Genomic DNA, 26,651 nt, shown 5'->3' with positions numbered 1-26,651 from the left:
GACAGATAGAAGGTTGCAGGATAAGGTTGGAACACATAATACATCATTAAACTGACCATTGTCTAGATGAACAGTTCCAGTCCCTACAACATTAAGAGATCTATCATCACCAACATATATATTTTTGGTGTTACAATCATTTAAAGAAGAAAACATGGCTTGGTTTTTGGCCATGTGATAAGAGGCTCCAGAATCAATGAGCCACTCATGAGAATGAGAAGAAGAAGAATATACATTTAATGCATAACCAGACTGAGATGATTGACAACGACATGCAGAAAGTGCCATTCCGGAAGTTGAAGTTGAAGTAGGCTCCACATGGATGTTATGTTTCTTCATTGTGGCTTCCAAGGCTTCCATCTTCTTAAAGCATTTAGATTCTAAGTGGCCATCTCGATTACAAAAGTTACAATGTCTATCAGTCTTCTTCCATTTGTTTTTATTGGTCTTATCATTTTGCTGAAATGATCTTTCATTTTGAGGCTGAGTTGGTTTAGGACCATTCTTTTGAGGATATGACTTCTTAGGATTCTTTGAATTTGGTTGCTGCTGGGCGGCTAACGCTTTCGTGGAAGAGTTTCCAAGATTAAGAAGACCAAGGTGTAAGAGTTTTTCTTGTTCTCTTATTAAGGAATCACAAAAGGAGTCAAAGGAAGGGGCCTTGTAGTCTTTTCCTTGACAAATGAAAGCTTCCCTTGTAGAATGGAAAGTGGAAACAAATACAGAGTAGGCTGGTCCCAACTTAGTAAGGATGGAATAAATAAGGTTACCATCTTCTTTCTTAACTTTAACACCTTCCAAGAGATATCTAAGGGTCTTGAATTTGGACAAGAAATCTTCAATGAAAGAAAAATTATTAGGATCCAAAGTAAGCAACTCATTTTCAAGTTGATGGGCTCTAATTTCATCTTTAATCTCAAAAACTTTAGCGAGTTTTTTCTAATGCTTCATGAGGAGTCTCAAGTTCTGCAATGTGGAATCTAAGATCAGGAGAAATAGACATCCCTATCAAACCACGTGCTTGATCTTGTCTATTTTCCCATTTTGCAGCCTTGTCTTCATCTTTTGGTTTCTTCTCTTGGTCTGTGGCTATTCTGAAGAGACCTTTACTTCTAAGTAAATCTTCCATGTAGGCTACCCATTGGAAGTAGTTAGTGCTGTCAAGAATGACTTGGCATGGACTTTCCATTTTTTTTTAAAAAACTGAAGCTGAAGATGCTGAAAGTAAGTGTTCCAATGGATAGATCTCGAAAAAATAGGCGGTTTTAAAAAAAACGGCTCTGAAAAAGGCTTCCGGATGAAGAAGTTATGGCTTTTTGAAAAAAAATTGTTGACGTTGCCGGCAAAGTGCGCGAATGTGCGGGAATGAAAAAATCCGCCCCCACAAAATGGAGACTTGAACCCAAGACCTCTACTCTCTTAAAATAGCTTTGAACCAATTGATCTATACAAAAAATTTGAGAGAGAGAGAGAGAGAGAGGGGGGGGGAGCCTTGGTTTGCGTGCTTGCCTTGAGAAAGCTCTTTTTCCCTACAAAACACAAAACCCAACACGAATATGCAAAGTAAAACGAACCTTGCGGCTCGAAGTTAGCTTTAGCCAAAAAACTAGAAATTTTTTAAAAAAATCTCAAAGTTAGCTTTAGCCGAAAAACTAAATATTTTTCTCAATGTTTCTGATTTTCCGAGATCACACTAAGGTGCAGGGAAAAGAGCATATGCATGAGCAAAATCCTTCCTTTCTGTTTCTGATTTGCCCAGATCGCACAGAGTCGCAGGGCAAAGAGCATACGCAGAAATGAAAGGTATAGATCCGGTTAAAAAAAAAGGCTAAATAAACCGAAACCGAAATAAGCAGAGAGAAAATAACAGTAAACTGCAAAAAACACTGTATACCTCCCGATCTGAAAAATGACGCAGCTAGGGCTACCGGAAACCTTTTCGCGTGAAACGAAAGGGGTTCCTCACTGGAACAGATGCTCCGAACGCAACAGAGCAGTCCTCTCGGCCCGAAAGCAGTCAGAAACAGCAGATCTAGGAAACGACAACCGCATGCAGTTCTACCGACTTCAGATTTGGATCACCAACGGACGCGGCCCTCAAATAGCTCCGATACCATGTAGGAATTTACAGGGTAAGTTCCTCAGAAAGAATACCAATAGGACACCGCTCACAACCAGATCACAGATCAATACACCAGTATTTTTGACGTGGTTAAAACCCTCAAAGAGGGAAACAGTCCACGGCCTGTCCCAACGTGGGTACTACAGGCAATTTATTAATCAAAGAATGAAAATTTACATAAGCTTCTCTCATGCACGGATTACCCGAACAATGACCCTCCATGCGCTTTAAATAGAACTCATGGACCAATCGGGTGTCAAGCCACGGATCAAGTGTCGGTAATACCGAGGAGAGAATGAACCGTCGGATCACTACATATCGTGACCGTCGGATTGTAAGTTACAAAATGTACAACGATAAAGAAACACACTTTACCTAACTCTATACCTAACTCTATACTAGACCAAGTTGGACTTAACTATTTCCTATGTGTCGGAATATCCTAACAGGGAAAGCCCAAGATCTTTGAAATCTTGCCTCACGCTTGCTATCTCAGGTTTCTAGTTCATCGGTAGCTGAAAGGAATTGGTCTACTTATAGTTTCATTCACTCTGTTAAGAGGAATAGGCTTACCTCTAAGAGAGCAGAGAAATTGGTTTATATGCATAGTAGTCTTCGACTTTGCTCAAGGAAGCTACCTAAGTATTTAGATGGCCCTGCAGCAAGATGGGATGTTGACGCTGAGGAGGCTTCTCAGATTGATGATGATGAGGATAATCCTTCACCAGATGCAGGTTTAGTTGGCATACCTTTGGGTAGCATTGCAGGTGATCTTGATATTGATGATGGTGATGATGAAATTGGAGTGCCTAGCGAGGCTCAAGGTTATATGGATAGTCTTGATGCTGAAGATTGCACTTTATGATCATCTTCAACTTTAGTCTTTAATGTTATGTTTTGGCCTTTGAGCATTTTTGGACCATGTATTACTTTGCCACTTTGGGCATTTGTCATTTTTTTTTACTATGTACTACATTGGGCATGCTAGCAATATGAATATTAATATGATGAGTTCTTTGATTTTCACTATGTTTCTTAAATTCAAAAGTGTCTCTTGAATCATTTACATTTTCAAATTTTCATTTTTGAATTTGATATTCATATAATGAATTAAAATTTTAAATTGATTTTAATATTTGAAATATTTTGATTATTATATATATATATATATATAGATATAGATATATTATTATATTATTATATAATATTACCACTCCCAATTAGTTGTTTCCTAGAAATTTTGGGAAAACCTCTAGCCGTTCTAGACACCCGTACCCAAGTTCCCAACATTCCCAAGTTCCAGAAACTCGTGCAACATAGATATAAACAAGACAACCAAATATTCTCAAATGACCAACTTGTGGTTTCTGTCTGGTGAATGCTTCTTCGAGAGTCTTGTTTTCCAGAATTCGATGAGGACTTCTATTTTGAATGTAGAAAACTGTCATAAATGCTTCACTCCACTAAAACATAGGCAAGTCTTGATTGTGCATCATTGCCTTTAACAAATTCTTTAATGGTTCTATTGTTTCTTTCAACAACTCCATTTTGTTGTGGATTGTAAGGGACTATCAACTCCCTCTTAATCCCAACTTCTTTACAAAAGGAAACGAGCTCCTTGGAAGCATATTCTCCTTCATTATCAAAACCTTAGGATCTTGATCTTCTTGCCTTTCAACTTCTCCACTTCAACCTTGAATTCCTAAAACTTGTCAAAAACTATCATTTGTCTTCATAAAGTAAATCCATGTCTTGCGAGAGAAGTCATAAATAAAGGTTACATAGTCCAAAGTGCCTCCAAAAGATTTCACTACCATCTCACCACACATTAGAATGGACTTGATCCAAGATTTCTTTGGACCTACTTTCGCTGCTTGGAAAAGGCCTATTGACATTCTTTCCAAGTGCAAAACCTTTACATAATTCTTCATACTCCACCTGCAATTCTCGAACACCTAAAACCATTTGTTTTGAAGTAGGCAAAGCTCTATAGTGAAGGTGAGCATATCTTCTATGCCAAAGCTCACATGGATTAATATCATTATGTACAAATGTTTGAGCAGGATGTTTCAATAATCTATACAACCTTCCTTCACGAATTCCAATTACTCTAGCAGAATCTAAACTAGATCCCTTTGGCCATACAAGAATTTTTCCATCAACAAATGCTACTCTATCTCCCTTATTTTCCAAGCATGAATTAGAAACCAAATTCTTTTTCACATAAAGTATGTTGCTTAGATGAATGTTTATACCTAATCCAACTCAACAGAAGTATTTCCAATGCTTTTAACTACATAATTGTTGTTGCCTCCAAGCTCTACCTTCTGAGATAATCTTCTTTCCATTAAGCTTGCGAGGTTTTCACAATCTCCCATCACGTTCCTTGAGGCACCATTATCTACTAGCCATAAATCATCACTATTTGCAATAAAACTTGTAAGAACATAGAAATAAAAGAAATCTGTCACCTGATTCTTCATTCTTGGGTCTTTCGATAAGTTCATCGATGTTTTTCGTGGTGGCATGTTGCTTTCCCTTTCTCTTTCTATCATTCAATATTTTAGGAAAATCATGTCTATAGTGACCAAATTTGTGATATTGATAGCATTGAACTTTTGACATATCTCTATTTCCTTGAGGAGTAGGTATTCTTTCTTCAAGTCTTCTTCCTTCATCTCTTCTTCCTCTATTTCTTCTTTGGAAACCAAACTTTTTTCTTCCTCCACCCTTCCTGAATCATGTTGCATATGCTTGAGAGTTACCTTCTTTGGATCTCTGAATCTTCCCTCTTGACATGAACCTTGATTCTTCTTGAGCACATGCAGTCCATAGTTCATCAAACATTGGAGCTTCCTTTCTAGCACATATTCCTGCTACAAATATGTCCCATGATTCAAGTAAACCATTGCGTTTTGTAGTCATAGTTTCTTTTCAGGAATGATTTCATCAATTGCTTGAAGTTGATCTCTCAATTGAGAAATCCTCATGAAATATGAGGCTATAGTATCATTCCTTGTCATTCTAACATCACAAAGTTCATTTTTCAAACTCATTGCTTGACCAATATTGTTGATAGTGTATAATCCAAATAGGGCATCATCTGTTTTCTTTAAAGAGTCAATATTTGCAATATATGGAATCAAATGATCTCTGACGGAATCTACAATGATACTTCTAGTTGTAATATCATCTTTCTCAAATTATAGTTTGTCTTCATCCTTTTCGAGTTCAGTGACCTTCCCTTTTACAATACCTAAAAGAACATTCTTTGCAAGGAGGAGATCGATCCTTGTTTTCCAAGCCCTAAAGCTTGTAGCTCCTAATTTGTTTCCATCCTTCATATAGGAACCCATAGTCATAGACAAGTAGATAGATCTTCGATAAGGTATTTTTCAATTCTCTTTTCTTGACCAAAGCTTTCCAAGAGTGATCTCAATGTCCTAATCTTCACCAAAGCTCTAATAACATGTTGAGTTTTCAAGTGCAATAGATACAAGCACTAATTTCTAAATACTGATAATTACTTCAATGATATAGATCTTCTTTTAACAATTCCAAATTATCATTAAGCAATTACACTTCAGAAATTCAACCATAAAACCACAAGGATAGTAGAGATCACAATGCACAAAGAGAACACAAGATTTACCCTAGGAAAACCCACTTCGGAGAAAAACCCAACAACCTTTTTCTTAGAGAAATTCTTCAGTTCAACAAGAGATACATCTAATGCAACTAGTCAACTATGACATCCAACAAGCTATGGTCAAACCTAGTCAAGCAACCCTCTAGTCAAGTCAAGTCAAGTCAAACCTCTACCCTTCAAACTTCACCCCTCTCAGATATGCCCAAAATTTTGGCCTACCTATAATCTGATGCCTAGAAAAACTATCCATAATTTCGACCTATCCAGAAACTGCCTAGAATTTCAGCTTGTCTAGAAACTACGCCTAGAAAACTGCCAAGAAACACACATGTGAGCCAGAAGAGAGAGATGCAAGTTAGAGACAGAGAGGGGGAGAGAGAGATGATCTTCTTCCTTCTATTCATCCTTCTTGTCCTTCTTGTACTTCACTTGGATGACCATAAATTGTCTTTCTTGGGTGCCTTTGTGGAGGAGATTGAATGCCTTTATATAGTTACCTGACTGTCCAGAATGGGTGTGTCTCTTCACTGGGCCAACTTGACTTGAGGGAGGGTCGACTTGACAAGTTTGGAGCCAAAATTTCAAATTTCAAATTTTGAAATTTTTTCTTTTAAATCCGACACGAAGAACATGTCTTGTATAAATTCTTTCAAGGGCTAAACAAAGGAGGGTAGGCATGAGTACGCCCAGAGGATGGCATGCTCGTAAGTAAACAACATAAATGGCTCACTGCCATCTGGTGGGAACATAGAGCTCACGTGGCATAAAACGGAGTCAATGAACTGAATCAATACATAAGTTCCAAAACATCCAAGAATCCATCCAATAAGAAATCCTCCCATCGGCTCCAAAAATACAAGAAGGTATCGACTCTTGTATAAACTCTTGTATCGACTAGTGGAAACCTGGCATTGAAGCATGGAGTAGCGGCATCACCACCTGGGATCAACACCTGGATCGACTAGGGTACACGCTCAGTCACTATATCTTGAAATCCTATTTCGGTGAACTCTGTCATTGTGGGATATTCGGATTCCCAACCAGCCAGTGAACCACCAGAAAAGTCATTAAGTCCCGAAACCCGCCATTACTCAACTCTCCTTCTTGGGAATACCCTTCAATTTGACCGGGAAGCCGGCCTCTTGCAATATTTGGTCCAGTCTCCGGCTCCAGCTTATGCGCTACCTAGGTGATCCCCTCTTCCAAAACAAGTTCCGCCTGACATTTTTTTAAAGCAAAAGAGGACCTTTAGGTGCTCGACTGTTAAGGAGAGGTATTTCATGGTTTTTAGTGTATAGAATCAAAGAACCTTTCTCGACTTGGAGATGACCTTCTATAAAAAAAATGACTACTTTAGAAGAAAGCCCCTTTTCATCTTTCGACTTGGCTGAAAGAGCAATTAAAGGTAGGTTGCTTCCTTAGCACAAGCGCTAAGCGATAATAATTCCTCTCCCGCTGGTCGAGCCCTCTCCTTATTAGTCGAGCGTTTGTTCATTTTACTTATTGGGTGGCCCCTCTCAAATAAGTAACTAAAAAAGTCACTAACGTACCTCTCCTCTCCTGTCGATGGCGGCCCTCTCCCTCTCCCTCTCCTCTCGATGGCGGCCCTCTCCCCTCCCTCTCCCTTATGGTCGAGTACCTAAAGGTCCTATGGTCGAGTACCTCTCCTTATTAGTCGAGCGTGCTTACGCACCCTAAAGGTCCTCTCCTTAACAGTCGAGCCTGCTTGCGCATCCTTAACAGTCGAGTGCCTCCAGACCTTATGGTCGAGCACCTCTCGTTATTAGTCGAGCGTGCTTACGCACCCTAAAGGTCCTCTCCTTAACAGTCGAGCCTGCTTACGCATCCTCTCCCTCTCCTTAACAGTCGAGCACCTAAAGGTCCTATGGTCGAGTACCTCTCCTTATTAGTCGAGCGTGCTTACGCACCCTAAAGGTCCTCTCCTTAACAGTCGAGCCTGCTTACGCATCCTTAACAGTCGAGCACCTAAAGGTCCTTATGGTCGAGTACCTCTCCTTATTAGTCGAGCGTGCTTACGCACCCTAAAGGTCCTCTCCTTAACAGTCGAGCCTGCTTGCGCATCCTTAACAGTCGAGCCCCTGACGGACCTTATGGTCGAGCACCTCTCCTTATTAGTCGAGCATGCTTACGCACCCTAAAGGTCCTATGGTTGAGCGCCTCCAGACCCTATGGTCGAGCGATAAATCCCTCACCATATGAATAGTGAGTGACTCCATCCCTCACCCATATGATGAGTGAGCGTTAAAACCCTCACCATATGAATAGTGAGTGACTCTGTCCCTCACCCATATGATGAGTGAGCGTTAAAACCCTCACCATATGAATAGTGAGTGACTTCGTCGATGGCGGCCCTTATGGTCGAGCGATAAATCGATGGCGGCCTTAACAGTCGAGCCCCTCACCATCGGAATAGTGAGTGACTCTGTCCCTCCGGTCCTTAAGGTCGAGCAACTAAAGTTTCAATTTACTTATTGGGTGGATGGGCTTAAGGTCGAGCCCCGTTGCCGGTCCTTATGGTCGAGCAACTAAAGTTCCTCTCCTTATCAGTCGAGCCTCGTTGCCGGTCCTTATCAGTCGAGCCTGCTTACGCATCCTTTCAGACGAGATTCCACTCTCGATGCATGCCTCTGGAAAACTACCGCAACATAGGCTGGCTAAAGAGAGATAGATCGAGTAAGTGAATCGGTCTACATTGAATTATATATGTCATTACGGCAGCATCTGAATCTCTATTTTATGAAGCCGCAACTACCATATGCTCATATATAACTACCACCATTTCACCGGGCTATCAATTAGGCGGTTTATAGGTACGATTTGCTCGAATCATCAATCATAATATCGTATACAAAGAGATATCTCATTCATGCATAATGACCAGCAGTCACTTACTCATTGTCTTGGTCGGCATTCATTATATACGTAATTACGTCATTCGAGATAGGAACCAGAATAGAATCACCCACCTCCTCTTTTCAATTTACTTATTGGGTCTCTCAAATAAGTAACTAAAAAAGAGTTCGACAGGCTCACCCTTGCCCTCCTAACGTCAAGCAAGCGGGTTCATTTGACTTACTTTTTGATCAGCTCCCTTGGCGGAGGTTTTGGACATTCTCCCTACGAGATTGGCCATTTTCCCTTGGCGGAGGTTAGGGAAGTTTGACTTCTCATTTTCTCACGCACTCCTCTCCCTCGTAACCTCGGTCGAGTCGATGGTGGCTTTTTAGTCGAGTGTGCTAACGCCAACCAGGAAGGCCACCCTTTAGATGTACATTCACAGAAAGCAACCAACCAGGAAGTCAGATACCAACATAGATCTGGACAACCAGTAAGCAACCAACAAGGAAGTCAGATACCAACATAGAGCTAGACAATGACACCAACAAGGCATGGTGTTCCTGGGTTTGACGCCATCTCAGGAATGAAATTGACCATACTCGTATGCGGCTCACTCCGTGCAGGCAATATTGAGCTTGAAGCAACACTGAGCCGTAAGCCATTGGGTGCAAATAATAGTACGTCACACCTTTAAAAAGGGCCTCAACACCCCTATGCCTTGTCATGGAATCACTAAGGCACTGAGTCGATGTGGGGCTATCATTAATTAGGGTACTCTACCCTAGCTCATCGTGAAGACAGTGGGCTAGGTGCCCGGGTTAGCCAAACAGGGCTTTGTGCCTTAGCCAAATCTAGAAAATGAAGGCAAGACAACCAACATAAAGTCAGACACCAAAATAAAACTATACAAACAACAAGTCAGATACCAACATAGAGCTAGACAAGTCTGTGGCACAGGATGGATAAATAGATGATCGGCAAAGGGACAACCACTACCAACACTAGGAGGCTGGGAGGTCATGCCTGGTAGCCCTGTAGGCCCACTACAGCCAGTGGTAACCTTATACCTCCAGTAAGCTGCCTTGCTCCCTAACCAAAATGATGGACAGCCTCTAATGCAGCAGTGAGGTTGAGAGTCATGTCTGCCCCATCATCCCCTTAACCGCCAACAGCCCGAAAGTGAAAACCCTCAACAAAAATAAGTCCATGCCCAAACAATCACCCCCTGACTTTATCATCCAACTCTGACACCATCCTAAACTAGCTTCCCTCTCTCTATGCTTTCAGCTTCTGACAAAAAGCAAGGAATACCCATCTTTTTGCTAAACAAAATGGATTGAACCCGTAATTAATTAGACCTTTTTGATAAGTGTAGGCCAAATATCGTAAGTGAATAAGCCCTGGCTGTCTAATGATTTGATCTCCAAATTCATTCTTGAATAAATTATGACTGTAAGTAAAAATTGATTCAAATTTAAAAAGGGTTTTTTCCGTCATTAGAAACTGAACTAGTAAGTTTATCTCTTTTTCGGAGATATCCATACTAGAGCACAATCCGTTCAACTCTCTTATTATAGTTATAAGCAATTTTATATTTCTATTCTTCGTCTTCGTCTTCCTCTTCATAGAAAAAAAACTATTAATAATCTGTGGAAGAGAACTGGATCTCTCTATTGTATAATAGAGAAAGCTATTAGGCACAGGAGGATTAATCATTTTTTTGGAGAACTGAAACTAATCAACTACCGGGGGTCCTGAACGAATAGATAGCGGTGAGATGGGGTAGCCATCCATTTTGCTTTCATTAGTCCCTGGGGGATGGAGTCCTAGAATATGAGTAGGATCCTTGGCACAGAGTTCTAGAAAGTATTCTCCATCGGGAAGGCTGGACGGTTCCCTGGAGTTAACTACGTTTATCGGGTGGGAGGAAGATATAGTGGAGTTCCCGGGCTCAGGGATAGGAGGAAGGGCCGGCCATCCTGTATTTGTTTCCTGTCCGGAGGGAGGGCCAGTAAGATAGGTTAGTGAAAGGCGACACCAGTTCAGTAGCTTTTATGGAAGAGATGCTAGGCGAGCGAGATGGCCTACAGGTATGCTGCTGGATGCTATAGTTGATTCCCGAGAAGGATGAGGCAATCCATCTAAACCGGACAATTCCGATTATAGTTCTATTCAACTACTATCTATGGAAGGGAATTCCAATTCCGAGGGAGGGAAGGTGGGAGTTCTAGCCAACTCGACTGAAGCGGGTACGACATTCACTTTAGTAATAGAAACAGATCCAGTAGTTGAACTCGTTACCTTCTGTATGACGTACTATTGTTTGCACCCAATGGCTTACGGCTCAGTGTTGCTTCAAGCTCAATATTGCCTGCACGGAGTGAGCCGCATACGAGTATGGTCAATTTCATTCCTGAGATGGCGTCAAACCCAGGAACACCATGCCTTGTTGGTTTCATTTTCTAGCTCTATGTTGGTATCTGACTTCCTTGTTGGTTGCTTACTGGTTGTCCAGATCTATGTTGGTATCTGACTTCCTGGTTGGTTGCTTTCTGGGTCTAGAAAACAAAACAAAAAAATAAAGTTATGAAATAACAGTCAGATCTACTAGTAGGGTCTCCAAGGCCTGATACTAGTAAGTGGCACAAATGAGGTTAACTAGATTAAAGCTGGATAACCAATGTCATTAGCACAATAACAGTAATCGAGTAAACATTAAATCATTAACTCTCCTCGGCTTCTACGATTAAGCAACCACTTTGAGTGGGGCTACCTCACTGTAATTAATTGGTATGGGCTGTGGTTGGACAGCAAGCTTACCGTCGAAAATTAGTATTCCCCTTTCAGCCTACTCTCAACGGATAGCGATTGGCGTCCGTAATACTGTTTTGGTACTGAGAGCGGTGGATACTTTAATATCTCGCGTGGGGGGTATTATGGTATTTCATCACGGGTTAGGCAACGGTTAAGTTCTCCAATAAAGTGAACTGAGCTCACCCCTTCAATCTGTGGTCCATGTCAATTGATAGGCCTAGTTAAATATTTAAGGCTTGGTTAAACATTCTCAAGCCCTAGTTAAACCTATATTGACATGGGGATTAGTGCTTATTGCTTTTTCATAGTTTTGTATATAATACTACATTTTCATGTAACCCCTTTTTCATGGACCCTCTCTTTAGATAAAATGTTCTAAGCTAAGTCTAGAAAACAAAACAAAAAAATAAAGTTATGAAATAACAATCAGATCTACTAGTAGGGTCTCCAAGGCCTGATACTAGTAAGTGGCACAAATGAGGTTAACTAGATTAAAGCTGGATAACCAATGTCATTAGCACAATAACAGTAATCACGTAAACATTAAATCATTAACTCTCCTTGGCTTCTATGATTAAGGAACCACTTTGAGTGGGGCTACCTCACTGTAATTATTACTTGGTATGGGCTGTGGTTGGACAGCAAGCTTACCGTTGAAAATTAGTATTCCCCTTTCAGCCTACTCTCAACGGATAGTGATTGGCGTCCGTAATACTGTTTTGGTACTGAGAGCGGTGGATACTTTAATATCTCGCGTGGGGGGTATTATGGTATTTCATCACGGGTTAGGCAACGGTTAAGTTCTCAAATAAAGTGAACTGAGCTCACCCCTTCAATCTGTGGTCCATGTCAATTAATAGGCCTAGTTAAATATTTAAGGCTTGGTTAAACATTCTCAAGCCCTAGTTAAACCTATATTGACATGGGGATCAGTGCTTATTGCTTTTTTGTAGTTTTGTATATAATACTACATTTTCATGTAACCCCTTTTTCATGGACCCCCCTTTTCAACTAAGTTTCACTCCATTTAACGTTATAAGATCGATTAAGCATCCATATAATTACATTGAAGGGGGGATTCACTTTCAGATAAAAGGATGTTGGAGGTTACAGTCAAGGCTCAAGGCTGGCTAAAAGTGGTTTAATACCTATTTGAAGGGTAAAAAAACCAGGCCAGCCTTGATCCTTGAACCTTCGGCCAGCCTTGATGGAGCCCCATCATCCCCTTAACCGCCAACAGCCCAAAAGTGAAAACCCTCAACAAAAATAAGTCCATGCCCAAACAATCACCCCCTGACTTTATCATCCAACTCTGACACCATCCTAAACCAGCTTCCCTCTCTCTATGCTTTCAGCTTCCAGGTGACTTCAAGCTTTCAGCTTCCAGCTTCCAGCTTCTCTCTCTCTATGCTTTCAGCTTCCAACTTCCAGGTGGCTTTCAGCTTCCAGCTTCCAAGTGACTTCAAGCTTTCAGCTTCCAGCTTCCAGCTTCTCTCTCTCTATGCTTTCAGCTTCCAGCTTCTCTCTCTCTATGCTTTCAGCTTTCAGCTTCCAGCTTCCAGGTGGCTTTTAGCTTCCAGCTTCCAGCTTCTCTCTCTCTATGCTTTCAGCTTCCAGCTTCCAGGTGGCTTTCAGCTTCCAGCTTCCAGGTGACTTCAAGCTTTTAGCTTCCAGCTTCCAGCTTCTCTCTCTCTATGCTTTCAGCTTCCAGCTTCTCTCTCTCTATGCTTTCAGCTTCCAGCTTCTCTCTCTCTATGCTTTTAGCTTCCAGCTTCCAGGTGGCTTTCAGCTTCCAGCTTCCCTCTCTCCAGAAAACTACGAAAAAGCAATAAGCACTAATCCCCATGTTTAATTGACATGGATCACAGATTGAAGGGGTGAGCTCATTTCACTTTATTGGATAACTTAACCGTTGCCTAACCCGTGATGAAATACCATAATACCTTCCACGCGAGATATTAAAGTATCCACAGCTCTCACTACCATACAGCATTACGGAAGCCAATCGCTATCCGTGGAGAGTAGGCTGAAAGGGGAATACTAATTTTCGACGGTAAGCTTGTTGTCCAACCACAGCCAGCCCATACCAAGTAATAATTACAGTGAGGTAGCCCCAATCAAAGTGGTTGCTTAATCGTAGAATCAGAAAGAGTTAATGATTTAAGGTTTACGTGATTACTGTTATTGTGCTAATGACATTAGTTATCCAGCTTTAATCTAGTTAACCTCATTTGTTCCACTTACCTTCTGGTTGGTTGCTTTCTGTGAATATACATCTAAAGGGTGGCCTTCGGGCCATTGTACTTTTAACTAGATTAAGTGGAACAAATGAGGTTAACTAGATTAAAGTTGGATAACCAATGTCATTAGCACAATAACAGTAATCACGTAAACCTTAAATCATTAACTCTCTCTGATTCTAAGATTAAGCAACCACTTTGATTGGGGCTACCTCACTATAATTATTGCTTGGTATGGGCTGGCTGTGGTTGGACAGCAAGCTTACCGTCGAAATATAGTATTCCCCTTTCAGCCTACTCTCCACGGAAAGCGATTGGCTTCTGTAATGCTGTATGGTAGTGAGAGCGGTGGATACCTTAATATCTCGCGTGGGAGGTATTATGGTATTTCATCACGGGTTAGGCAACGGTTAAGTTATCTAAAAAAGTACAATGGCCCGAAGGCCACCCTTTAGATGTACATTCACAGAAAGCAACCAACCAGAAAGAAACCAACCAGGAAGTCAGATACCAACATAGATCTGGACAACTAGTAAGCAACCAACAAGGAAGTCAGATACCAACATAGAGCTAGACAATGACACCAACAAGCCATGGTGTTCCTGGGTTTGACGCCATCTCAGGAATGAAATTGACCATACTCGTATGCGGCTCACTCCGTGCAGGTAATATTGAGCTTGAAGCAACACTGAGCCGTAAGCCATTGGGTGCAAATAATAGTACGTCACACCTTTAAAAAGGGCCTCAACACCCCTATGTCTTGTCATGGAATCACTAAGGCACTGAGTCGATGTGGGGCTATCATTAATTAGGGTACTCTACCCTAGCTCATCGTGAAGACAGTGGGCTAGGTGCCCGGGTTAGCGTACAATGGCCGGAAGGCCACCCTTTAGATGTATATTCACAGAAAGCAACCAACCAGAAAGTAAGTGGAACAAATGAGGTTAACTAGATTAAAGCTGGATAACCAATGTCATTAGCACAATAACAGTAATCACGTAAACCTTAAATCATTAACTCTCTCTGATTCTATGATTAAGCAACCACTTTGATTGGGGCTACCTCACTGTAATTATTACTTGGTATGGGCTGGCTGTGGTTGGACAGCAAGCTTACCGTCGAAAATTAGTATTCCCCTTTCAGCCTACTCTCCACGGATAACGATTGGCTTCCGTAATGCTGTATGGTAGTGAGAGCGGTGGATACTTTAATATCTCGCGTGGGAGGTATTATGGTATTTCATCACGGGTTAGGCAACGGTTAAGTTATCCAATAAAGTGAAATGAGCTCACCCCTTCAATCTGTGATCCATGTCAATTAAACATGGGGATCAGTGCTATTGCTTTTTCGTAGTTTTCTGGAGAGAGGGAAGCTGGAAACTGGAAGCTGAAAGCCACCTGGAAGCTGGAAGCTGAAAGCATAGAGAGAGAGAAGCTGGAAGCTAGAAGCTGAAAGCTTGAAGTCACCTGGAAGCTGGAAGCTGAAAGCCACCTGGAAGCTGGAAGCTGAAAGCATAGAGAGAGAGAAGCTGAAAGCTTGAAGTCACTTGGAAGCTGGAAGCTGAAAGCATAGAGAGAGAGAAGCTGGAAGCTGGAAGCTGAAAGCTTGAAGTCACCTGGAAGCTGGAAGCTGAAAGCCACCTGGAAGCTGGAAGCTGAAAGCATAGAGAGAGAGAAGCTGGAAGCTGGAAGCTGAAAGCTTGAAGTCACCTAGAAGCTGGAAGCTGAAAGCCACCTGGAAGCTGGAAGTTTAAAGCATAGAGAGAGAGAACCTGGAAGCTGGAAGCTGAAAGCCACCTGGAAGCTGGAAGTTGAAAGCTGAAAGCATAGAGAGAGAGAAGTTGGAAGCTGAAAGCATAGAGAGAGAGAAGCTGGAAGCTGGAAGCTGAAAGCTTGAAGTCACCTGGAAGCTGGAAGCTGAAAGCCACCTGGAAGCTGGAAGCTGAAAGCTGAAAGCATAGAGAGAGAGAAGCTGGAAGCTGAAAGCATAGAGAGAGAGAAGCTGGAAGCTGAAAGCTTGAAGTCACCTGGAAGCTGGAAGCTGAAAGCCACCTGGAAGCTGGAAGCTGAAAGCTGAAAGCATAGAGAGAGAGAAGCTGGAAGCTGAAAGCATAGAGAGAGAGAAGCTGGAAGCTGGAAGCTGAAAGCTTGAAGTCACCTGGAAGCTGGAAGCTGAAAGCCACCTGTAAGCTGGAAACTGAAAGCATAGAGAGAGAGAAGCTGGAAGCTGGAAGCTGAAAGCTTGAAGTCACCTGGAAGCTGAAAGCGTAGAGAGAGGGAAGCTGGTTTAGGATGGTGTCAGAGTTGGATGATAAAGTCAGGGGGTGATTGTTTGGGCATGGACTTATTTTTGTTGAGGGTTTTCACTTTCGGGTTGTTGGCGGTTAAGGGGATGATGGGGCCAGGCCAAAGGTGATTCGTTTCTCCCCCCGGCTGGTCCCTTTCATCGCTATTACTACTAGACCAATTCAGGAACAGATTGAATCTTTAAACGACGGCAGGGAAACACTAACTCTTTGCCTTGGTGCCTCGCTCTCGCTCGGCCTTCGGTTCACATGGCAAATGTATATCAATTCACTCAAGACCAGGTAGGTCTCAGGTGGGTATTTTTAAAAAAATACAATGTCCCGAAGGCCACCCTTTAGATGTATATTCACAGAAAGCAACCAACCAGAAAGTAAGTGGAACAAATGAGGTTAACTAGATTAAAGCTGGATAATCAATGTCATTAGCACAATAACAATAATCACGTAAACCTTAAATCATTAACTCTCTCTGATTCTACGATTAAGCGACCACTTTGATTGGGGCTACCTCACTGTAATTATTACTTGGTATGGGTTGGCTGTGGTTGGACAGCAAGCTTACCGTCGAAAATTAGTATTCCCCTTTCAACCTACTCTCCACGGATAGTGATTGGCTTCCGTAATGCTGTATGGTAGTGAGAGCAGTGGATACTTTAATATCTCGCATGGGAGGTATTATGGTATTTCATCACGGGTTAGGCAACGGTTAAGTTATCCAATAAAGTGAAATGAGCTCACCCCTTCAATCTGTGATCCATGTCAATTAAACATGGGGATCAATGCTTATTGCTTTTTCGTAGTTTTCTGGAGAGAGGGAAGCTGGAAGCTGAAATTTCTCTCTCAGGGGGGGAGGTCGCAAGGTCGATCTAAGCATTTCGGGTATGCGATTTCACTGTGTGGACTGGAGGCGTAACAGTGTTGTGTTGTGACCAACTGGATGTGATGATAACTGTAGGTTGAACGTTGGACGTAAGGTGAACAGCAGCATAATACGCAGAGCATAATACGCAGAGATCGATGAAGCCCCTCTCCTCTCCCTCTTGGTCGAGTACCTAAAGGTCCTCTCCTTAACAGTCGAGCCTGCTTACGCATCCTTATTAGTCGAGCGTGCTTACGCACCCTTTCAAGGTTCAGTCAATTAAGCAGTCGGTGAAGCACAAGTAGATCCAGTGGGTTATCCAGTTGCTTAGCTTTATCCAGTAGATCCAGTCGTTGACCTAGCAGCAATACCAGCAGAAGCTGTTTATGTATATGATCCATAAGTATATATAGGTTTAAGTGCACGTTTAAGCATCTTAACCAGATCAAGATCCAAATGACATGAATAACATGTATTACGAATTATTTATACATTACAAGGGCTAAATATAAATTATGAAGACCAACCATGGCTACAAAATTAAATAGTTCAGAGGATGAGCGTTGGAGACATCTTGTGGAGTCCCTTGCTTGCATATGACATCACCTTGGAACTTGGCATGCGTATGTTGGAATGTATCACTTCACCTAGGGCATAGTTGTGGTTTTGTAGGCTGTAAGGGTTTAGGCCCATAGATGTATTGTTGACCTCCCTTCCCTCTCATATAAATAGAGGAAGAAGAGAGTTCATTTATCATTCTTATTCATCATCATCTTGTGTTAGAGATGTGAGGAGAGAAGCACACTTCTCTCTCTCTCTCTGATCTTCAGTTTTATATTTGTTTCGTCGTCTTGGAGATGCTAGGGTTTCTTAGAGCTTGTGGAGCATCTTGAGTACTAGGGTCAGGGTTTTATCTCTTGGAGACATTGGAACTAGGGTTTTGTGGTTAACCCCTAGATTGTATTTGTTGAGTGAAGGGGATACATCTTCCCTCAAGAAGTTGTTAATGTGACGATTTCCTGTTGGAAATCCTTGTTGTTTTCTAGGGTTTTTCCTAGCTTTTCCTAGCTAGGGTTTCGGAAATCTAGAGAATTTTAGTAGTATTGAGATAAAGCTCAGTATGTACATGAACTTCATTGTTACGTATGTATACAAGGTTTTCAGCCATCCAAAATTGTTTATTGCAGATTTGATTTTCAGCTATCTATTCCTCCATGGTTTGGTAATTTCAAACACTAGTATGTCTTGCTGATATGACCTAATTTAAGACTAAATTGCTAAGTGATTTAGCATTAATCTTGAAGATAGGATAGATTTACCGCTGTTATAAGGTGATTTCCAAATCTGGATTTTGCATAATAAGTTTGTCCTTTAAGGGCTTAAACTTGTTGGCACAAATTGCTATCTTTTCTATTGGATTGTTTTGTTGATTAGGGCTGTTAAGAAGTGAAATATTGTCCCTTTTTGCTACTACTTATCATATTCATAAGAGCCTTAAGGCTGAAAATTCATAGGGTTAAGATCTAGGAAACCTCTAGGGAAGAGATCAAATTTCTGTAGTTGCATTAATTGCCCTAGATCAATAAATTTCTACACCAACCATGATGAAATATCTATTCTAAAACATACTATCCTAGCTGAAACCTAAGCCAATAACTCAACTGGGACATTTGGTGTTTCCCGTTGATTGGATTGGAATATCTTCATTAGAAGTTGTTCCACATCTTTTCCGTAAGTTGGATAGACATTGAGGCAAATGATACTCCAAGTTTCCAGACAATGTTGTTTAATTATCTAGTTGTCTCCAAGAATCGCACCTCTCCATCTTAGTGAACCCATAGATACAAATCAATACTCTGTTACAATCCAGTACCATGATGCTTGAGACATACTGCAACTCTAGAAAGTATGCTTCAATCACACAATCTAATCTTCTGTTATGCAGCCTTGCTTTAACAGCTACACTCTAATTAGTCATTATCTGTCTAGCATATAGTATTTAGAAGACAAACTAATTTTTCAAATGGGAAAATATGGCCTGCAAAAACTAAAAGCTAGAGGTTTGTAACCTCATACACCATGTCATTCTAGCGTGGCATGTGACACATGAGGTGATTTAATTTGTGGTTTATGAGACTGCAACAATCTTAGCTATATTCTAGGTAGCAATGTCTAGTTCATGAGGAATTGGTCCTCATCTAGATTAAATGCATAACAAGGCATATGCCTGCCTGCTGTCACAAAGATTTGACAATTTCAAAATTATGGTTGGCCTAATTGGGGCAAAATGTAATCAGTTCTCCTCACAATAATTATGGACACATTACAGCAATGAACTAAAAAAGTGCTTAGTGGAGAAAAATAATTACCTAGATACGAATTTCCTAGTCCATTTCCCTTCTCGAACACCTTCCTCCAACATACTGTTCCACATGAAAAAAATGTTAATATAATATTTATTGAAATCAAAATTAAAATTCAGTTCCCTGTCACTCATTTCTTGAGCTCGAATTTTAAAAATTGCAACCATAGTTATTAAATAAAGCCAACAATGAGTAAAACTAACTCTTTCATCTTTGTCTTGAATCGCATATCCCCAAATGCACGTGAAACAGATATGTCTCCACAAATTCGACCATTGGTAACCTGAGAAACAAGTAAAAACTAAATTGGAGCAAAAGAAAAAAGACAATGGAGGAATTTTTCATAACCCCTTGAAAAATCAGCATTTACATAATGATTGTAAAATTATTTCAGCCCCACATTTGATCACAAGCACATGTTGATATTTTATGCTCAAGGCTGTGTAGACCTCAACATCTATAACAAGTCGACGAATTACATGTTACAGAACATAACATGGACACATCCCCATTAGTTCATTACAGTACACATAAAATACTTTCAAACTGTTCTCCAATCTTATCAATACTAACCAAATCAAGCATCGGTGCTTTCTCCCTACCATCCACAAGCCAACAGCCAAGTTGAAGTCACTAATAGGTAGATGGAAAACAGACTGTCCAATTTCATCATCACAACTGGGATAATCCACACCCTGAAGCTGCTTTGGTTTATCATACAACTTGGAAGACTCTATAGGTTTCACTCCCTGTGAGCTCATGTATGGAAAAACAGTGCTTTTGCCAATCAAGTTTGAAACCAAAAGTCTTCAAACAGCTCTTGAACTAAGCATTGGCATTTCTATTGCTCAGCAGCAATGCTCACAGAGCTCAATCTTTTGGATCAATTTTGTCTGCAAACTCTGCAACATACCAAGACTCTGAAACAACAGTGCATTCAATGGCATGACTCCAGAATCTTTTCATATCACATCATCAAACCTAAATCTTTTCAACCCAGTGATTGGGATTTGTTGTATGACTCCAGAATTCAAGAATTTAAAGGTACACTTCACACACATTGGCCAGATCCTTATGAGGTTGAAACAATCTATGATAATGGAACAGTTTGGTTATGTACTATTGCTGATCACATACCTCTTGTCAACGGCCACCATCTTAAGATTTACAGGAAACCCAAGTCTAAGGAAGAATTTGTTACCATATTACAAAACCAATAATCCATGGGTTTCATTGAAGGCACTTCAGCCTTCATATCTAACTAATCAACAATCTTTTAAGTGTGAAGCTGTAATATCCCCAATTTTGTGAGTGCAGAAATTGCTATGGAGTTTTGCCCAATTTTGATGATATTAATTAAAAAAAAGGGGGAAATATTATTTTATTAGAAAAATGGGAGGCAAATATTATCTTGGTGGAAAATATTATTTTATTAGAAAATGGCGGCAAATAGTATTTTATTAGAAAATGGCAGCAAAAAGTCACTTAGTAGAAAGTGGCCCCCACCACTAAAATAATATTGAAAAGGGAATCTAGAAGCTTGGGGAAAACTCATCAACAGCTTATAAAATGGAGGTTGGAGATCATTGTTCATCTGCATCATTCTATCTGATCATTTCTTATTGTCATTGAAGAGAAACTCAAGTGAGTTTCAGATCGAGGGTTTCAAGTGAAATTCCTCACCCTAGTTTCAGTGGATTTCTTGCCACCCTAGCTAGTCTCTTCCAACTTCAGTGCACAGATTTTTCCACCCTAGTAGGACTACTCTTTGGGATTATTTGAAGATCTAAAAAAGAATTGGTTGCAGGAAAACTTATGTTCCAGCAGTACCAATTTTGTTTACAGGTTGGGCATTCACACAAAGTATGGAGGACGATCCTCTTTGCTGATGGGAGCATATTCCTTATTCCCACTGCTGGATGTGTTATCTTCTTGTTGGGTTGAAATCCTTGAAGAATCAAGTCGAGTTCCTTCATTCTGGGCTGAGTTTAACAGTGCAAGAGTGACTGCACTGTAACACCTGGAGGCACGAGTTTGCTAGATCTATGGGGCTGAGTTTCCTTTTAGTGTGTGCAGAGGTTCTCAGTGTCTAAATGCCAAGCTTTATTAAAACAAAAAGGGTGAGTTCTACCTGTTGGGAAGGGCCGAATTTGTTGAAGGAAATGTAACTAGGTTCGGTCTTCATAAATGTACTTTTGATATTTGTACTTATTCAAGAAAAGAAATATTATTTTTATAAAATATATCAATGAGTTTCTTGCTCACTGAAATAGGTCTAGCACATCTTAAGTGCTATAGGTGAGTCAAATAGTCAAAAGGAAATGTTGAAGGCCTTAAGGGCATGTTACACCATGTATGATTATGTATTAGGGTCAAGAGAACACCTCCAAGCAAAGTCAAGTCTTCTCCTAGCAAAGACACCATCAAAAGAAGCAATGGCACCATTAAAAGCAACTATCGTAGCAAAGGAAGACAAGTCGGCCTCAAAACAGCAATTCGACCTACAAGTCAGCCTAAAGGAGGGACGGTCCTCTATATATAGAGGCTGTCCACTCCTCTAAAGAAAACGCATTCATAATCTCTGAAATTAGCGAAGGTGGAAGGCAAGAAAAGGGTAATAAGAGGACAAGTAAAGGAGAAAACAAAGGAGAAAGTAAAACCGAAGTCTTAAAGGGCTGTTACAGTCACACGTGCTAAGAAAGGAAGCCCTACCTGCGGTCAGAACAGCACCACTATAACAGTCATATAATTTCATTGGTTGGGCTAGATCATTAGGCCTATAAGGTCTCTCTCTCAAGCGTGGAAGAAGGTTATACAAGCGAAGCTAGAAGGAGAAGTCTAACATAATTCTTGTGAGGGTATTCCCTCACACGTGCGAAGAACTAGGGCTGCATTACTGCTGCTCTAAAGTCTGCAATATTTGTGAAAGAGAAGAAGGCTCGGTTGGGAGGCAACAAGAGCATCTCCTTAAGTTTGAAAGGCTCCATCACTAGCAAGATAAGAAAAGATCAAGGGTCATTCTAAAGTATACAATCAAAGGTCTCTACAGTTGCTGGAAGAAGTGCCGAAGGAAGAAAGATTAAGTGCTAGAAGGAGGAGGACAAAGTGCTGCAAGAAGAAGTATACAATCAAGATAAGAGAGGTTTTGGCCCTGGCAGAGAGCCAACGTCTTGTGTTCTTGTTCTATGATTTGATAGCAGTTTGATGACGCACACACACATGCATTAATAAGAAAAGAAGAAGATTAAGCTAACAAGAAAAGTAAGAAGACATCACAAATTGTTATCTAGTCCTAAAGAATCACTCTACACCTAATTGCCCTAGATTCTTCAACAGAATTTGCATTTCCTTGGCTAGTCGTGTTGGGCCATTTACTGGGCTGAATCTTATCACCAGTGCCGACCAAGTTCAAGCTCTTTTGGAGGGTCGATTTCAGACTTAAGGGACAGAGAATACCTCCTTGCTGGTTGTGGGTACAGTAGAGAGAATACTCAGACTTCCTGGGGCTGAGTTGATTCTACAGAGGTCATACAAGGTTGCTGAAGCAATTCTAGGCATGTTTATCAGTCTAAGAACTAGGCCGAGTTCCTCTTGTTGACTGGGTACTCATAGCATTGGCTGTGGCAGCATGGGAACAGAGATAAACAAGGAACCTCCCTCCTGTGCATTGTACTCCTATAGTTCGCAAGAGGGCTGATACAACAAGGATTACTTCACTGACAAATATACCAGGTTTTCCTATATCATTTACCAATATAATCTCTGTTAATACTGTGTGAATTTCCTGAGTTGTATTCAGTTAGAGAAGAAGGTTTTTTGGTTGTCATATTGTTCCAATGTTATGTTCTATATGCTGAGTCAGACATGCTGATATAATATTGACTTCAGAGTATCAAAGAGGGTTGGGTCCCCAGTGTATTTTGGCTGAGAATAGAACTTCCAAGCTGGCTGATAACCCTGTGTCAAAGGCTCATTTCTTGGCTGTCATGGGGCTGTAACTTCTGAAGAGTATATGGATTGATATGCTGAGCTTATTTACTGATATAACTCCAGGTTCCTCTGATACTATGCCTTGTAATTTCTGCCCATAATTTAATGTTGCAACTGTGTATGGAATATATATATTTCTGAGTTGTTTTATCAATAGAAAAGATTATCATATGATTGTTGCATGTTCTCTCTGAAGGACTGTGTGATTTCTGAGTGTAGCATATGTTTATTATTGTTGGTTGAAAGTCTGTTCATCTAAGTTACCAGGATACGGATTCGGATACGGATCCGCCAGTTTTTTGAAAAGTCAGGATCCGGAAACGGCAAGTACAAGCAAATATAAAATATTTTATAATTTTTAAAATTAAAATTTATATAAATATAAAATTAAATACATAATTTTTCAATATGTAATTTTTATATACAATAAATAATTATTATATAAGTAATTCCTAACGTATCATTTATAAGTATTAATTAAATTTATATAAAAATAAAAAAACATGTGGAAATTTTTAAATATATCAATTCAATATAATACTTTAAAAATAATTATTAAGTTAATCATAATATAATTAATGCATCGTTTATAAATATTTGAACATTAATTATTAGTTATAATTATTTATATTAAGCAAATTATTAAACTTATTTTAGAAAAACTATTTTTAAACTTGAAAATTTATTAAAATATAAACTTACTTTTTAAACTTTAAATAAAATATCTTCTAAATAAATACGAGTAGATTATAATCTTGACGTCACATGTATTAAAGTTTATAATATGTATTTGTATTAAATAATATAAAGTTTATAATATATCTTTGTATTAAAGTTTATAATATATATTTGTATTAAATAATATAAAGTTTATAATATGTATTTGTATTAAATAATATAAAGTTTATAATATATCTTTGTATTAAAGTTTATAATACGGTCAACATAGAAATAATAAATTGTGGCCCGCCAACTCCCTCTCGGACTTCATATCCGCTCGTTCTTACCATTAGCTTCATTCACTTGAATTAAAGTTTATAATATATTGTATTAAAAATAATACATTTCAATGTAAAAATAATAAATTTTATGACGTCCAACAACTCAGTTTATTTTCGCGTTGGGATTTTTAATCCATTTCTTAACATTCGAAATTGACTTGCGTTGATATTTCTGTTTAGAAATTTTGTGCTGAATTACAGTTTTTTACCCACCGAGAGAAATTTTTGCCAACATACGGTATTTACACACGGAGAGAAGACGGGCGGATCTCTACGGATCCGGATCCGGATCCGTCTCTGATCCGGGGATCCGCGGATCCAGCCATCAGGCTTGACGGATGCGGTAACATAGCTGTTCATGCTTTATGTGGCACTTCATTTGTTACTTGAAATAAAATATAAAGGGCAGACACCTGTAGGCAATCATGTACCAATTGTTTGACAAAATTCTTCACTAGAAACTCATCAAAACTCTGAAATATCGTAGGGAAAATTTGAGATATCCTAGGTGGGTATATTACACAAGCAGGCTGTTACCCACCAAAAGTGGGTGACCCCATAGCAGAATTCTTTCTCCTAGATATCTCTTCAACCGGCAGCCAGCATCCCCTGACAGCCACCAGTGTAGCTGATTCATTGTCTCATTTGATCTCTGCTCCCTGCATCAGTTATATGTTTCCTCACCCATCTATTGAGAGCATGTGTTTGAAGGTGGGCAATCCGATCCTAAAGGTATGTTTTTCATTGTGCAATCAGGTGCTTGCGCTTGTTTTTCCTTGGGAATCTTGGGCATGGATTATTGGGTGACTTGGAAGAAGAAAGGGTTTTGACCGTAGTCTTGTTCCATCACCTTAAATTGGGGGTTAATCCTCAATCCTAGTCCCTTGGGATCTCGCCTATTGGCATATGGCTTTAAGAATGGCAATACTTGGGAAACCCTAATTTTGGTAGCATGGTCCCATTTTCCCGTTTCATATTTTTCACTCGCCTCCACACATTACAAGCCCTATTTCATCATCTTTCCTCTCTAGGTTTGCACGACCACCGGTTCCACAAGGCTTTGGTACACCCCCTTCCCTTGTCCACATTTTTGGGTCGGGCCTAGAAATGTTGCCCATTAGGTTGATTTAGCTAAACGAATGTTAAAAGCATATCATGGCCACAAGCAGAAACAAAAGAAAACAATATCATAAAATGCAAAAGATGGCCAGGGCATTAAGATAGCACATGGGGTTCCTAGGGCCCATGAGTGCCCCCACATCATTAAGGAATCCATGCATGTCCCATACCTTAGTGGGTGATGAATGGCCCTACATTAACGGGGTAACAATTGCTTATATCATACATAGCATGCTCTCATCTCCTGAAGCCCTGGGAAGTAATACAAACAAAAATCAAGAGAAAGCAAAAGGCTAATGAAGAAATGTGGATCTGTAGAAAAACAAAGGTCAAGGTAACTCATGTACCCACGATTGTTGTAATATTCCGAAATAGGAAAAATAGTGATATACAAAGAAAATAACACATGCAAGCACAAAATTTCCAAAAATCAGTTAACACCCATGAAATCTCCACAAATACCACGAAGTTGAGCCGTTTTATTATATATATGGAGCAAGAGTACAATAGTATGGAAGGAGTGCACTTGGGCTTGCCTCAAGGGAAAGCTTGATAAGACCCAAGTGAGAAAATGCAATGCCCATAAGAGAGAGTGAGCTGCCCCAAAAGGCCCTGCACTGCCCCAGAAAACTGCATTGTCTGCTGGAGAGATTTTGTTGAAAGTCCCAACTCTGGTGCTCAGAAAATTCCACACAATTAGCCCCGAGCTCCTCTCAATAAACCCACCAAAACCCAGAAAGGATTCGGCCTAGTTCTGACCTCTGAAAATCAACCCCAAATACCACGTCCTCCTAAAACTGACTAGAAAATACACCTGTTTGGAAATGTGTTGAGCAACCTCCCAATTCCCCCAAAAATGTTGAACTCCACTCCCCAAATGATCTCCTCAAACTCCTAGCACAATCCCGCTCCCAAACTTCTTTTCTCAACCTTCCACGAGTGCCCAAAAATTAGCTTCTACATTGACCCAGAAATTGTGCCACTGCTGCTATCTGGAATTGGTTCAAGTCCCTTGCTAGAATCCCCAGATTGGCCTAAAATTGTTATTGAAGCTTATTTACTGATATAACTCCAGGTTCCTCTAATACTATACCTTGTAATTTCTGCCCATAATTTAAAGATGCAACTGTGTATGGAATATATATTTCTGAGTTGTTCTATCAATAGAAAACATTGTCATATGATTGTTGCATGTTCTCTCTGAAGGACTGTGCGATTTCTGAGTGTAGCATATGTTTATTATTGTTTGTTGAAACTTTGAATAACCACGAAATTTTAAAAGCTAAGCACCTAGGATTTAAAATGATTATGCCTGAAATTCCAAATCTAG

General features: G+C 40.1%; 1 protein-coding gene across 3 annotated transcripts in view; it reads right to left on the bottom strand.

Moving 5' to 3' along the window:
• LOC149208252 (putative protein phosphatase 2C 5) overlaps positions 1 to 26,651 on the bottom strand; it is a 191,942-nt gene that overhangs the window by 41,365 nt on the left and 123,926 nt on the right. For all 3 annotated transcript variants that reach the window (XM_089395971.1, XM_089395968.1, XM_089395969.1), the window contains exons 5-6: positions 19,415 to 19,494; positions 19,218 to 19,271 (exon numbers count right to left, since the gene is read on the bottom strand). In XM_089395971.1, the coding sequence (XP_089252097.1) occupies positions 19,218 to 19,271; positions 19,415 to 19,494 (134 nt within the window). The remainder of the gene's footprint in view (positions 1 to 19,217; positions 19,272 to 19,414; positions 19,495 to 26,651) is intronic.

This window comes from Pinus tabuliformis, chromosome 1_2, assembly GCF_031772625.1.
Source record: "Pinus tabuliformis cultivar Carrire ecotype Pingquan chromosome 1_2, CPIR1, whole genome shotgun sequence".
NCBI classification, from domain to species: Eukaryota; Viridiplantae; Streptophyta; class Pinopsida; order Pinales; family Pinaceae; genus Pinus; species Pinus tabuliformis.
The sequence above is the reverse complement of the archived record's forward strand: the minus strand, read 5'-3'. Positions and strand labels throughout refer to the sequence as shown.